General features: G+C 61.0%; 1 protein-coding gene across 10 annotated transcripts in view; it reads right to left on the reverse strand.

The window, feature by feature from the left end:
- Positions 1–14,503, reverse strand: part of CROCC (ciliary rootlet coiled-coil, rootletin) — a 51,163-nt gene that overhangs the window by 30,229 nt on the left and 6,431 nt on the right. For 3 of the 10 annotated variants that reach the window (XM_027522418.1, XM_027522444.1, XM_027522400.1), the window contains exons 2-13: positions 13,545–13,659; positions 12,781–12,891; positions 7,917–8,102; positions 7,750–7,833; positions 7,615–7,676; positions 7,373–7,538; positions 6,631–6,737; positions 3,501–3,725; positions 2,730–2,826; positions 2,001–2,084; positions 1,367–1,597; positions 442–641 (exon numbers count right to left, since the gene is read on the reverse strand). In XM_027522418.1, coding sequence (XP_027378219.1) covers positions 442–641; positions 1,367–1,597; positions 2,001–2,084; positions 2,730–2,826; positions 3,501–3,725; positions 6,631–6,737; positions 7,373–7,538; positions 7,615–7,676; positions 7,750–7,833; positions 7,917–8,102; positions 12,781–12,891; positions 13,545–13,659 — 1,668 coding nt within the window. Of the gene's footprint in view, positions 1–441; positions 642–1,366; positions 1,598–2,000; positions 2,085–2,729; positions 2,827–3,500; positions 3,726–6,630; positions 6,738–7,372; positions 7,539–7,614; positions 7,677–7,749; positions 7,834–7,916; positions 8,103–12,780; positions 12,930–13,544; positions 13,660–14,148; positions 14,345–14,503 lie in introns of those variants that run through there. The other 7 variants (XM_027522434.1, XM_027522426.1, XM_027522454.1 and 4 more) reach the window with 7 other exon arrangements.

Raw genomic sequence — 14,503 nt, forward strand, 5'->3', positions numbered from 1 at the left:
AAAGCCAGGGCATTAACAGGGTCAGGAGGGGTGGGGGAGGGAGGGCTGTGAAGAGATTTCACCTTTTTATTTCCCTCCATTTTCAACCTTTTTATTATGTAGTTACGTTTAAAAAGAAAAAAAAAAAAAAACAATAAGAACAAAAAATCAAAAACATCAGGCAGCCAAGAATGGATACTTTCTTGTCTCTGAAATCCCCAAGAAACAGAGTCTAGAATAACACTGCCAATACGACTCTCGGGGCTGATGGAAATGTTTTATAGTCATAGGTGCACTTGAAATGAGGCTAATGCAACTGCGGGGCTGAATTTTTACTTTTGTAAATGTTGACTTATATTTGAATAGACACACGTGGCCAGTTACGACCATATTAGTGCAAATCGAGCACGCGCAGGCCGATTCATCCCTGGGGCTGGGAGCCCCACCTCTGGCCTCCGGCACCTGTTCAGGAGGTCGACAGCGCTGCGCAGGCGCTGGGCTTCCCGCTGCGCGTCCTCCTGGGCCTGGGCGGCCCCGTCGGCCTCGTCCCGCAGACGCTGCAGCTGCTCCTCCAGGGCACGGCGCTCACCCTCACTGTCACTAAGCTGCTTCCGCAGGGTGCCCAGCAAGTCCTGGCTGGCCTCATAGCGCCCCCGCATGTCCTGTGGCAGAATCACTAAGTCCAGGGAAGCCCCTGCTCTCGGCAGGATGTACACCAGCCTGCGCTGGGACCCAGACCTGTGACCATCTCTGGGCGGCAAAGTGGAGCGACTCGGTTTCCACTCCCCTACACGGTGCCCTCCCACCCTTCTGACACCTCTGCTAGGGCTCTGAACCTCCAGCTCCTGGGACCCCAGGCAGTTCCTACCCAAGTCTCCAAAACACCAAGCACACTCCTTTCCGCACCCTGCGTCTGACGGCCCCACCCAAGGCTCTCTGTCTTGGTCTATGTGGGTGCCTCGTCTCCCCCTCTGCACCAGGACTCTAGCTCCACCCCAGGCTCCGCCCACAGTGGCTCAAGCTCCTCCCATATTAGGACTCTAGCTCCGCCCAGGATCCACCCCAGTAGCTCAAGCCCCTCCCACACCAGGACTCTAGCTCCGCCCAGGCTCCGCCCCCAGCGGCTCAAGCCCTTCCCACACCAGGACTCTAGCTCCACCTCAGGTTCCGCCTCCAGCGGCTAAAGCTCCTCCCATACTAGGACTCTAGCTCCGCCCCCAGGAGCTCAAGCCCCTCCCACTCCAGACGGTCCCGACTCTCTGCCTTCTCCCGGGGCTCTGGCTCTCCCTAGGGTTCCCTCCCTAGGGTGCTCAGGCTCCACTCACGGAGGCCCCAGGCCCGCCCCCAGGCTGGAGCCCCAGCACAGGGTGCTCAAGCCCCGTCCCACCTGGACCTGTAGCTGGCGCTTGTGCAGAGCTGAGTGGATGAGGGCCAGAGTGGAGTCCGAGCAGGCAGGGGACGGGCCTCGGCGCGGGGAGCGGCCGCGGCCGGGCGAGGGCCGCCTCGATGGGGACGGGGTCCGGGCCCCCGAGAGCCCCCGCAGGCTGCCGTCTGAGGCGTCCGCTGTGCGCTCGGAGCCACTTAACTGGACGCCGCTGTCCGTGTCCGACAGGACGGCCTGGGGGCGGGTAAGAGAGAGGGGGAGGGGAGCTGCGCGGTTAGTGGTGCGCAACGTGGCCACCGGAGTCCTGGCCTCCAGCTTCACCACAGCCCCCGCAGTACACCGTAGGCCCCTCCCAAAAGAAGGCTTCTTGATAGCCCTCAGCCCACCAGGACGCCGTCCATTTACTGGGAAGACACCATAGAGCCTTTCTCAGACGGGCAGGGAACAGGCAGTGCCTCCTCTCGGGGCAGAGTTTGAGCTGAGCTACTTATTAATAGAAGGGGCATTAAACAGCAGGGAGGGCGCCAGGGCCCTCAACCGCTTGCAGCTCAGCTGAAGGCCACTAGGGGACGCAGTGGTCCAGGCCCGCCTGCCCTGGCCCTGCCCAGGCCCCCGCCAGTGCTGGCCTGGCTCCAACCTGTGCCATGCCCCTCAGGGTCTGCTGCAGCCCCTCTCCTTCCTCTGTCTCTAGGGCTGCCTGCTCCTGGAGCCGCAGGGATTCCTGGAGTGGTGTTGGGAAGACAAAGAAAGAGTGGTCAGGGTCTCTGCCCTAGTCAGAGACTCCACGGTCTCCCTACCAGGGCGCCTCGAAGGCCATGCCCAGAGGCCAGCGGCTTCGGAGACCCCACAGCGGCACCAGTGCCCTCACTGAACAGACCAGGCCCCCAAGAGGTACAGTGTGTGACCCAGGGCACACAGCTTATTGGAAGAGAGCTGGACGTGGAATCCAGGCCAGACCTCACACAGGATGACCAACCCAGGCAGTACCCATGAGGGGTGTCCCTCTGGTGGGGAGGCAGCTGAGTTCCAACAGAAAGAGCCCTGGGCCAGCAGGGCACAGGCATGAGTTCCAGTCCTGACGCACCAGCATCATGGCTCTCAGACTCTGGCCAAGTATTTTCTCTTGGGCCTCAGCTTCCTCATCTGTGTAATGGGGATCATGCTACAGAATGGCTAAGAGGATGAAATGCGATAAAGGAAGTGAGTGTGCTAACCATTACGGCTGGCACATACTAGGTGCTCACATTAAAGCTGGCACACATTAGGTGCTCAGTTAACGAGGGGTGATGCTGATTCTGAGTGGGCTGCCCAAGCATCCCAGCCCTCAGCCTATGTCCGGTCCCTCCCGTCCCACCCCGCGTCTCACCAGGGCCTCAAGCTTCTCGCTGAGGACTTTGTTGAGCTGGTCTTTCTCCAGATTCTGGTCCTGAAGGCGCTCCACTGTCAGGGCCAGCTCGGTCACTCTGGAGTTGGGAGAGTTACACAGGTGAATGGGAGGCCCACCCAGCTTCTCCTCAAACCCCCAGCTTCCCCAAACCTGAGGCAGGGATGCTAGGCTTTGCCTCTCCTGCTGTGTGACCTGGAGCAAGTCTGTCTCCTCTCTGGGCTGCAGACTTCTCATCTCTGAGTGCGAATGAGGTACCAGGCACTTTATCTCATGGGGAAGCACTCTGGGACCTGCCTAGATCTCAGGAGCAGAGTGCTGCTGCGTGCCAAGCCACTCAGTTGTGTCTGACTCTTTGTGACCCCATGGACTGTAACCTGCCAGGCTCCTCTGTCCATGGGATTCTCTAGGCAAGAAGATTGGAGTGGGTCGCCATGCCCTCCTCCAGGAGGAGGAGGGATTTTCCTGGTCAGGGGATCTTCCTGCCCAGCGATTGAATCTGCCTCTCTTACATCTCCTACACTGGCAGAGGGGTTCTTTACCACTGGGAGCAGAGGCTGGACTGCAAACATGAAATTCAACCTAGGGCAAGAGCCCTCTGAACCTCTGTCTTCCCCTCTGCCAAATGGAGGGCCTGGGGAGATGGCCAAGCGCCCGCAGGGGAAAGGCTGGTGAACAGACACCCCTCCGGCCCAGACCCCCGGCCGTGCACTCCAGCGAGGCCTGCCTCAAGCGGCGCCTCCGAGAACCCACCTGGCACTGAGGTTGGCCTTGTCCAGGTTGCTCTGCAGCTGCAGCCGGGCCAGCTCCTGCTCCTGCAGCTCCTTGCTCCGCAGCTGCTCCTCCAGCAGGGCCTGCTTCTCCAGGGCTGCCTCGGCCCGGCTCTCGGCCAGCCGCAGGCCCGCGCTCAGCCCCAGGCCCGCCTCCTGGACGGCTCTCGAGGTGCGGGCCAGCTCCCCTCCCAGCTGCAGCAGGTCCCTGGTGGAGGACACAGAACAGGGGTTGGATTGGGGGTTAGGCTTCCAGGTGTACATTATAATGACAATGGGGGCTTCCCTGGTGGCTCAGTGGTAAAGAATCCACTTCCAATGCAGGAGACACGGGTTCGATCCCTGATCCGGGAAGATCCCACATGCCGTGGAAGAACTAAGCCTGGGAGCCACAACTACTGAGCCCACGAGCTGCACCTACTGAAGCCTGAGCACCCAAGCGCCCGTGCTCTGCAACCAGAACAGAACCAGAACACGAGAAGCCCATGTGCCAAAACAAGGGAGCGGGCCCTGCCTGCTGCAGCCAGAGAAAAGCCCGCGCAGCCAAAAAGAAATAAATAAATATTGTTTTTTAAAAGAGCAGTGGAAGAGGCCAGGGGAGGGGGAACATGTACAGTCTGCTGTATTTGCTTCTATTAAACGTGCCTGAGTGTCTGGGTCAAAGGTGGGAGGGACGCTTCACAGTAAACCTTGTAAAATTTGAATCTTGTGCTTAGGTGAATTATTCAAAAGCAAGATGCTAAAATGTTAAATGCTAATTTAAAATAATACATATTTTAAATATATCAAATAGGTTAAATTCTTCCCTTTCCTGAATGAACTGTACCACTGGGTATCAGATGGTAAGAGGAGGAAGTGTCTTCTTGTAGAAAAATTCCAGCTAATACATGATGCAGTGACAGAGTGAGACCGTCACGATTCTGCAATCTCTGATGAATGTCTGGACCTTGGCATGGATTGTCAAGGGCTGCCAACACACAGAAAGAGAGGCTCCTGACGGCAGGGTACACAGCACCATGAAGAAGCTGTGTCAAAACACAACCACCCGAACCTCAATCTGATGAAGCCTTATATCCAACATCCAATTTACAAGAAGTACAGAGGACAAAGTTGTTAAGGCACACCACAGAATCCAGACTGTGGGCATCTCTGAGGACAACTGTCCCAGTTTCTGGAACAAATAAAATATTCGACTTAAAAGACAAATCAATGAATCACACCTTGTGAACATCTGTGGATCCTGATTCAAACAATTTTAAATGCAAAAACCAAAGCAAAACCATCTGTGATACTGATGAGTCAATTGGAAATCTGGATTCTGAGTGAATATGAGACATCTCACCAAAAGGTCGTTACTTATGCTTTAGGCACAAAAGGAGACAGACTGGCCTGCCTGCCTCTGGGCTCTCCCCACAGCCTCCCTTGCTCAAAGAGCAAGTGGGAAGGGACTTCCCCGGCGCTCCAGTTCCTAGGACTCCATGCTTCCAGTGCAGGGGCACAGGCTTGATCCCTGGTCGGGGAACTAAGATCCCACAAGCTGTGCGTGGCGGAGGTGGGCGGGGGCAGACACCAAGTCCCCTGTGGCAAGGGACCTGTGAGGCTCTTTTCCAACCTGACCTCCCGCTCACTTGCCTTTTGCTTCAGCCCCACTGGGTACCACTTTCTCCCACCTCCAAGCCTTTGCTCCTGCTGTTCCCTCTCCCTGGAGGGCCCTCAGCTCTGCCAGTTAAAACCCTACCTATCCTTTGGGGTCAGTGCAAATTCCATCTCCCCTATGAAGCATTTTTCCGGCCTCCCAACCCCTTCCCTTGGGGGCTTCCCTCATAGCTCAGTTGGTAAAGAATCCACCTGCAATGCAGGAGACCCCAGTTTGATTCCTGGGGTAAGGAAGATTCCCTGGAGAAGGGATAGGCTACACACTCCAGTATTCTTGGGCTTCCCTGGTGGCTCAGCTGGTAAAGAATCTACCTGCAATGCGGGAGACCTGGGTTCAATCCCTGGGTTGGGAAGATCCCCTGGAGAAGGGAAAGGCTTCCCACTCCAGTATTCTGGCCTGGAGAATTCCATGGACTGTACAGTCCATGGGGAGGCAAAGAGTCAGACACGACTGAGCGACTTTTACTTTCACAACCCCTTCCATCCTTCTGAGCATCTGGGGCATCCTTTCTGTTCCACTTTCATGCCACTGACCACTCATTTCCTCAGTCTAGAGACTGCAAGGTCCTTTGTTCTTATTTAAAAAATTTTTGGCCGCACACAGCTTGCGGGATCTTAGTTCCCTGACCAGGGATTGAACCTGGACCCTCAGCAGTGAAAACACAGAGCCCTAACCACTGGACTGCCAGGGAATTCCCTAGAGGTTGCAAGGTCCTTGGCAGTAGACACTGAATAGTCTAGTGGATTAAAAACAGGGGCGATAAATCCTGACTCAGCCTCTTTCCTACTGCTCTGTGATCTTTGGAAAGTCACTCTAACTCTCTGAGCTTCAATGTCCTCCCCTGAAAAGTGAGGACTATTACGGTTCCTATCTCAAAGGAACACTGGGGATATGAAATGAAATAAAAGGTACAAGGAGCCTAGCTAGAAGCAAATATCCAGTAGATGTTTACTAGTTGCTAGTAATGACTGTGCTGTGCTCAGTCACTCCGTCGTGTCTGACTCTTGCGACCCCACGGACTGCAGCCTGCCAGGCTCCTCTGTCCTTGGGGATTCTCCAGGCAAGAATACTGGAGTGGGTTGCCATGGCCTCCTCCAGGGTACTAGTAGTGACTAGGAAACAGTAAATTTAGTAAACACTAAAATTGTTTTTAGTTTAGTAAAATGTTTCTAAACTAAAAAAAAAATTTTACTAAAAATTATTAAAACTACAAAAAAAGTTTTTACTAAAAAAAATAAGTTTAGTAAAATATGACTATTTAGTCACAGTCAGTTTAGTAAATACATTAAGCAAATACGAAATGACTGCCCTGATCTGCTAAGAGTTAATTATTACTAGGTGCCTCTGCGTCTCCCAAGGCCGGCACACAGCAGGCGGGTCTGGTCGGACTGAAGCCCAGCTGGGCGGTGTCCCGCGGCCGCGCCTCCGCGAGCGACCCCTCCGCCGCCAGCCTCACCTCTCGGTGGCCGTCTTCACCTCGCTGACCAGCCGTCGGGCCCCCACGACCTGCCTCCAGACGAGGAGCAGGCGACTATGCTCGTGGCTGAAGTAGGCGTTGAAAGACTGGGGGGACGGAGGGGCTGAGTGAGGGGCCGGGGCGGCAGGCCCAGGTCCCACCCGCGCGGAACGTCCCGAGGGCCGCCGCGGGGGCGCGTGTCCCGTCACCAGCGCCGGCTTGCAAGGCTGGGTCGGAGCTGCCTCGCTCACCAGCCCCCACCTCCCCCTGGCCCAGGGAGCTGGGTGTCAAAGCCTCCACGGGGAAGGGCAGAAGATGCCTGAGACCTCGGTCTGCATCCCAGCTGCCTGCCGCACGACCGGGCAGCAGCTCAACCTCTCCTCAGGAGGACAGGAACACCGTCCATGTAAGTTAAGAGGATCAGAGGAGAAAACGCCCGCCTCTCACACAATACACACTAATCAGGGCTATTATTATGACAGCCATTTTCCTCCCTCATGGGGCTTCCCTGGTGGCTCAAATGGTAAAGAACTGCCTGCAGTGCAGGAGACCCGGGTTCCATCCTTGGGTCGGGAAGATGCCCTGGAGAAGGGCGTGACAACCCACGCCGGTGTTCTTGCTGCAGAATCAAAGGGCCCAGGTGGCGCGAGGCCCCTCCCCCGCCAACCCAGTGAGGCCGTGCCCTGGGGTCAGGCCGGACCCCCGGGCCCCGCGGCCCCGCGGCCCCCAGCCCCTCGTCCACCTCGCCCTCGCGCCTCCAGGTGGCCTCCCGCTGCTCCAGCTCCTGCCGGCCGCGCGCCCAGTCACTGGTCACCTTGCGGATATCATCCCGCAGGGCCTGGTTGGCCGAGCTCGCCTGGTCCAGCTGCTCCCTGAGCAGCGCGTTCACCTGGGCCAGGCTGGCGCTCCTGGGCGGGGCAGAGGAGAGCAGGTGGGTGCCTGGGCGGAGGGCGGCCGGCCCCCGCGCGCCCCCCGCGGGCCCACCTCTGCTGCTCCTCCTCCAGGCGGATGAGGGCGCTCTCCAGGTCCTGGCTGTGCCCTGCGTCCTGAGGGGTATGGAAGCAGGGGCGTCAGACTGGGCAGGGCAGGAAGGGTCAGCCCTGCCCCCCCGGCGCCCACCCGCAGCCGCAGCTGCTCCAGCTCTGTGCATCTCTCCAGCAGCTGCTGCTCCGTCTCCGAGCTCTTCTTCTTGCACTGGAGAATCTGGGGGTGGGCGGAGAGCGGGTCAGCCGCGGTGCTTGGGGTTGGGGGAGGAAAGGTGCGCGGGGGCGGGGCGGCGGCCCGACCTTGGCCTGCAGCCGCTGCACCAGCTGCGCCTGCCGCTGCTGGCCCTCCTGGTAAGCCTGCAGCTTGCGCCGGTAGGAGGCCTGCTCCTCCTGCAGCTGCCGCCGCAGCTCCACGCTCTGCAGGGCCAGCCCCCTGGGCTCCTGGGCTGCCGGCTCCCCGGACTCCCGCCGCACAGCCTGCTCCAGCTGCGGGGAAGGGCCCCGGGTGAGTCCTGCGCCTCCCCAGAAGGCAGGCTCAGGCCTCTGTAGGGGGCGCCAGGCTGGACCCCGACCCACGATGCCTTGCAGGCCCAGGTGGGCAAGCCCAGGACACAGTGCACTTGTGCACGGCCAAGCATAAACACAGAGGAGGCAAGCAGGGACACACAGACAGGGTGTGCAGGGACACAAGTAGGTGGGCCCACACACGTGTGCACACAAAACACAAGATGCCCCTGGGGCAAACCTTGAGGGCCCTGGGCATGCTCCAAATCACCCAGCGCCCTGCGTGGGCAACTGTTAGATCCACGCCATGCCACCCGAACTCTCAGGAAACCTGGATTTTGCTCAGAATAGCATGCTGATGATGTAACAGCACGAGCACATGCAATACACTGAGGCATCAGTACACATGCGCACATGCGAGCTCAGAGACATGCACACACACTACACACTCAGGTCGTCTCAAACACCCCAGACTGACACCGACGGACTCACCCGCCTCCCACTGCCCACGCACAGTACTCAGGTTTCTAAGAGGCGAGCACAAGTGTCCTGACACGTGGCGTGGCTTATGAACGGCCTCCCAGCCCAGCCTGGCCCCTAGCTCTCCGCTCCCCCTCACTGGGGGCCTCCAACCCACCCCGTCCCCCACGCCCAGGCAGCCTGAAGCCCCTTCATCACCCGACCCTGGGGTCAGCGGCAGGACGCCTGCCGGCTCTGACGGCCTCCACTAGCCCAAACCCCCTCACTCCTCCAGGGACCTGCTGGTCCCAGGGGGCCCCCATCCTCCTCCAGCCATCTAGAAAGGAGGAAGGAGGCAGCCAAGGATGGAAAGGCTCAGAGGAGGATGGCGCCCAGAGTGGACTGACAGCAGGGCCAAGCCCAGAGCCTGGCCTTCGAGAGGCGGGGCAGGGCATCCGTTCACACACCCACCCACGTCCGGTCCCAGGGAGGCCAACGTCGAGGACGACGACCGTCACCCATGCAGACCAGGGGCCCAGGCCAGGCCGGCCCTCCAGGCCGGGCTTAAGCAGTGTGCCAGAAGCTCAGGGAGCCAGCCAGCTGAGAACAGCCTCATCTCCACCCCCACCCCGGGCACTGTGCCCACGGAGGCTGTGTGGCAGCTGCAGCTCATGTTGGGGGAACCTGGTCTGAGGGTGCAGGAGCAGGCGATATGCAGGGGGTCTCTCTCCCTAGAGGGCGGGCAGCAAGCCCGTGGCCAGTATCTGCGTGGAGTCCACCCAAGCCAGGTGAAGGGCAGAGCGTCTGTGCTGGCCGTGGCACCGGGATGCTGTGTGTGTGTCAAGCATCAAGCAGGTGCTTCCTGGGCGTGGGGGGGTGTGTTTTGTCAATTGTCTCCATGTGTGACCCTGTGTGTCTGTGTCTGGGCCTTCATGGGGACCGAGGTGAGCTGGCATCTCTTGTCCAAGGTGTACGCTGTGGTGAAGCAGATGGGTACATCTGCGTGTGTGCCTACTGTCCATGCATTTGTACGCCTGTATGCACAGTTGTACAAGGGGGGTTCTGCGTGCATCTGTGCACACCTGTGTCTGGCTGTATGTGTCCAGCCAGCACTGGGCTGTCTGCCATGTGGGCACACCAGACACGCCACGGCGTGTGGCTGTGCGTGCAGGCTGGATGGCGTGTGTCTGGTGCAGCTTCTGTGAATCTGAGTGCATCCTCCTGGTGGGCTGTTGGTGTGTATATATAGAAGGGCTTCCCAGGTGGCGCTAATGGTAAAGAACCCACCTATCAATGCAGGAGACATAAGAGACCTGGGTTCGATCCCTGGGTTGGAAAGATCCCCTGGAGGAGGGCATGGTAACCCCCTCCACTATTCTTGCCTGGAGAATCCATGGACAGAGGAGCCTGGTGGCCTATGGTCCATGGGGTCACCAAGCATCAGACACGACTGAAGCGACTTGCACGCATGCACATGTACATGTAGAAAGGGTCTGACGGTGGCCGCGGTGTGTGTCTCACACAGCTGTGTGAACCAGGTGCTGTCCGTCTCTTGGGTTTAGAGGGGTCCCTGCTGCTGTGTGAACCAGGTGCTGTCCGTCTCTCGGGTTTAGAGGGGTCCCTGCCGCTGTGTGAACCAGGCGCTGTCCGTCTCTTGGGTTTAGAGGGGTCCCTGCCGCTGTGTGAACCAGGCACCGTCCGTCTCTGGGGTTTACAGGGGTCCCTGCCGCTGTGTGAACCAGGCGCTGTCCGTCTCTGGGGTTTACAGGGGTCCCTGCTGCTATGTGAACCAGGCGCTGTCCGTCTCTCGGGTTTAGAGGGGTCCCTGCCGCTGTGTGAACCAGGCGCTGTCCGTCTCTGGGGTTTACAGGGGTCCCTGCTGCTGTGTGAACCAGGCGCTGTCCGTCTCTCGGGTTTAGAGGGGTCCCTGCCGTTGCTGGTGCTCCGCTGCTTCCCAGGGCTCATGGCCAGACCCCTGCCCCTCCAGCCACACCCCACCTCTTGCCACAAACTCTGCCTTTCAATTTCACTCATAAGTCCAAAGGGAAGCAGGCTGCTCCCAAGCCAAGGATGAAAGAAGTTTACTGTCTCCCCTAGCAACCCCCGCTCCACTGCCTGCCGCTCCGATCACCGGGTCCAGGTTACCATGGACACTGCGGGAGCGGGGCTGGCCCAACACCTGCTCCTCAGGGACAGGAGAGCGGGGGCCTCACAGGGACCCAAGGTCCGCCCTCTGACCCGGGGGGTCACCACCTCAGCCTCCCCACACGCAGCCTCTGGACACAGATCACGACCTTAGCTCCACCCCGCTAGGAGTTTAAGGGGTCCGAACAACCTCAAGCCAGGCCACATGCACTGCTGTGGCTGCAGGCCCCACCGCCCGCAGCCCAGCGCCACGTGGGCAGCCGAGAGGGACGATGTCCCAGGGCTGCGGCGCCCAGGCCAGGGGCTCAGCCCAGCTCTACCAGCGGGCTTGGCCCCACGATGCCCTCCCTGGGCCTGTCTCCCCACTGCTGATGAGGCTATCTCCAGGCTCTGATGTTCCCTGGGGACCCACCCCCAGGACAGGCCTCAAGGTCATCCTCATCTAACCAGGGGGGCCCACGCACACCACCGCACACAGGGGACAGTCTCACGCCAGGCTCCCTCTGCATGCTATCCCAGCTTCCCCAGCCACAGGAGGGAACTTCCTAGACTAACGCAGCCCCCCAGCCGCGCGCTCGCAGGAAAGGGAGCGGCCCCCTCCACCTCTTCTTCCCTTCCCCTCCCAGCCGGGGGGCTGTGCTGCCCCCACTGTTGGTTAGAAGCTGGCATTTAAGAGGCAGCCTCCCCCCGGGGCCTGACACTGTGCCAGGGGCCCCAGGATGACTGGCCTCAGCGGGAGGGGCTGGCTCAGCCACCACCAACAATGCACATCAGCCCAGCCTGCCCCCCATACTCCCTGCAAACTCTGGGAAAACGAGCTCTGCGCTGTGCCCAGTGCCGGGGGCCGCTTTAGGCCCCCCGCCCTGCTTCTCTGCAAGTCCCAACAAGCCGGGGGCTTATCCCGGCGGGCGGATGCCAGGACATGGGCACAGCCCACACCCACAGGGAGACACAGATCACTCCTCCCCCTCCCACCGCGGGGTCACAAGCCCTTGTGTAGACAGGCCCAGCTCAGTGAGTCCTGGGCAACCCTGGTTCTACCAGTCCCGCTCAGGGGACCCTGGGCCAGCTTCAGCTTTCCGCTTGCAGTATTAGGGGGTCGTATCTGAGGTCCTTCCCGTTCTCCCAGGACCAGCTGCCGGCTGGGACGCCCAGCCCAGTGGCCTCTTCCCAGCCCCAGGAAACAAAGCCACAGTGCTGAGCCCCGGGCTGTGTGACTCGGAGCACGGCGTGCTCCCGCTCTGAGCCTCAGTGAGCTCCTGTATTACACGGGCGTCGGAAGGGCCCCAACCTCTGTATCTTAAACGCCAAGCTCCCAGCACACACTCGGCACACAGCAGGGGCTCAATAACCCACAGACACTATTATGTGTTACTCCATTACCACCCACGCACCCCTCCCACGGGCACACACACTCCCTCCCGCATGCAGCTCTCTCACCAGCTTGCAGCCACCATCACCTCCCCAGGGCCACCTGCCCCGAGCCTGGCGGCCTAAAGGAGACAACGCACTGAGAATGACCTGCACCCAGCACACCGACCTCCTGCCCCGGCCCCGCTACACAGGCCCCCGGACACAAACCCTGTCTGGACCTGGACGCAGGCCCGGCTACCCCTTCCTTCCTTGGTGGGGCCTCACCTGGGAGAGCGGGCCAGGTCTGTGCCCACCCCAGCCTGCTGGGTGGACCCCAAGGCCCAGGTACATGTGGGTACAAAGCGGTGCCCAGAGACTCAAGGGGCGGCGGGGCACTCTTGGGGGTCTTGTTCTCTGTGCCCCACCCAACCCAGGACAGCCGGGGATGAAACACCCAGGCTCCTGGCACTTCATCCCCTCGTCCCATCGGTTCCTCGCAGTTCCGTGTCGTTACTGTCCCCACTGTGGACAGCAGGCGTGCAGAGTGGAGACACGTGTTCAAGGCCACTCGAGTGGGCAGAGTCGCAACTTGAACACAGGCTGCCTGGCTCCGGGGCCCACCTTTCCCCCAGGGCACGCTGCCCAGGCTGCCTCCCACCCCCAAGGCTGGGGAGCCCCGCGCCCTGCGCCCTGCAGCACCCACCCTCTCGCTGACCGCGCTGTACTTGATGGCCAGCTCGTCGCGCTCCGCCCGGCTCTGGGCCAGCAGGTCCTCCACGCGGGACAGCTCCTGCTGCAGCAGCTGGTTCTCCTCCTGCAGCGACAGCACAGAGGCCATCTCGGGGGCTGGGCCTGCAGGACAGCGGGCACAGGACTGGCCTCCATCTGTGTCCAGAGGGACCGCCTCCCCATACGGGTGCCCCACCCATCCCTGGAGGCAGGAAAACAGACAGGGTCCCCGCGGGGAGCTGCAGCTGAGGGGGTCTTTCCCAGACTCTCAAAGCACATAGGAGGTTGTGGGGGCCGCCCTCCAGGGGCCTGGGGGCCCATGAGCCTTCCTGTCCAGGTGGAGAACGGGCACTGCCAACCCCAGGCCGTCTACAGAGCCCTGAGCTAAGCTGAGTTGCCTTCTCCCCACTGTCTTGGATTCACCCAGGTCAGCCCTTCCCTGGCAGAGAACGCTGTGTTTGGGGTTTAGTCTTCGCAGCAGGCTGCCTGCAAGCAAGGAGGGGATGCTCAGCCCCGCCTTCTCACAGCAGCACGTGGAGACAAGTCTAAGCAAAGGACACCTCAGAGCCTCCGTTTCCTCATCTGTAAAATGGGACCCTCCATCATGGGTCCGTGCCTGCCTCACAGTGAGGATTCAAGAAATGGAAGCTGCAGTCGTTACCGTCGTCATGACTGTGGAGAGGACTGGGAAACGGGACGCAGGAGTGTCTGGGGCAGGGCGGGCGCAGGGAGCGGTACCTGCGCTCTCAGGCTGGCAGAGGCTGCGGGTGACGATCTCCCTGATGCGGGCAGACAGGCCGGCGGGCCGCGAGTCCTGGGCCAGGCCCGACCCCAGGACGCTCCTCTGCAGAGTCTGCGGGGAAAGCGGGAGGATCTGCGGGGGGGCTGAGACCCGGGGCTCCCTGGCGTGGGTGGCAAGGAAACAGTGCTGCCACCCGAGACATGGGTGCCCAGGAGGCGCTCCAGAAACCCCGCCCGGAAGGGCGCTTGCGAGTCAGACTCGCACGAAGCCCAACCGGAGGACGCTCCGTGCGCCCCTGCCCTGGGAAGGAGGCCCGCGGGGGCCCGAGAAGCGAACCAAAGGCACGGCCCACTCACAGACCCAGCCCCGGGCAGGCGGCGTGCCGGGGGCTCCCGCCCAGGACGGGCGAGGACCCCACAGTGCTAGCAGGCGTCACCCCAACCCTAAAACCTGGAGGTGAGGACTCCCCTTCACTCGAGGAGCACTGGACAGAGCCCGGAACTGAACCCCAGAACCCTCCACCCCAACCCAGGGCGAGAGTTGCAAGCGGGGGACCCCCGGCGCACCCACGCCCGCACCCTGAGACGCGCCGCCCCTCACCCTCTCCTGCGAGGCTCCGCGCCCCTGCCCTGCACGGGGCACAGCCCCGGGCCCACCTGGATAACCACCTCCAACGACTGCTCCAGCCCCAAGCTCATGGAGGGCGCCCGTGGGCACCCTCTGCAGGCCTCTGCCAGGGCCCAGGAGACCCACCCAGACTCCCCCACAGCCAGACCGCCGGCTGAGCGCCGGGCAGATTAGGCTTAAATCCGGCGGGCCCCACGTGATCACGGGGTGGGCGGGGCCGGGGAGGGGAAAGGAGGGTGGGGGAGGGGAGCCCGGTGGTGGAGGACTGAGGAGGAGGAGACGTGAAGGGGCGAGGGGAGGGGCGGGGGGGAGGGGCGGGGGGAGGGGC

The sequence above is a fragment of the Bos indicus x Bos taurus genome, chromosome 2 (genome assembly GCF_003369695.1).
Source record: "Bos indicus x Bos taurus breed Angus x Brahman F1 hybrid chromosome 2, Bos_hybrid_MaternalHap_v2.0, whole genome shotgun sequence".
Lineage (NCBI taxonomy): Eukaryota > Metazoa > Chordata > Mammalia > Artiodactyla > Bovidae > Bos > Bos indicus x Bos taurus.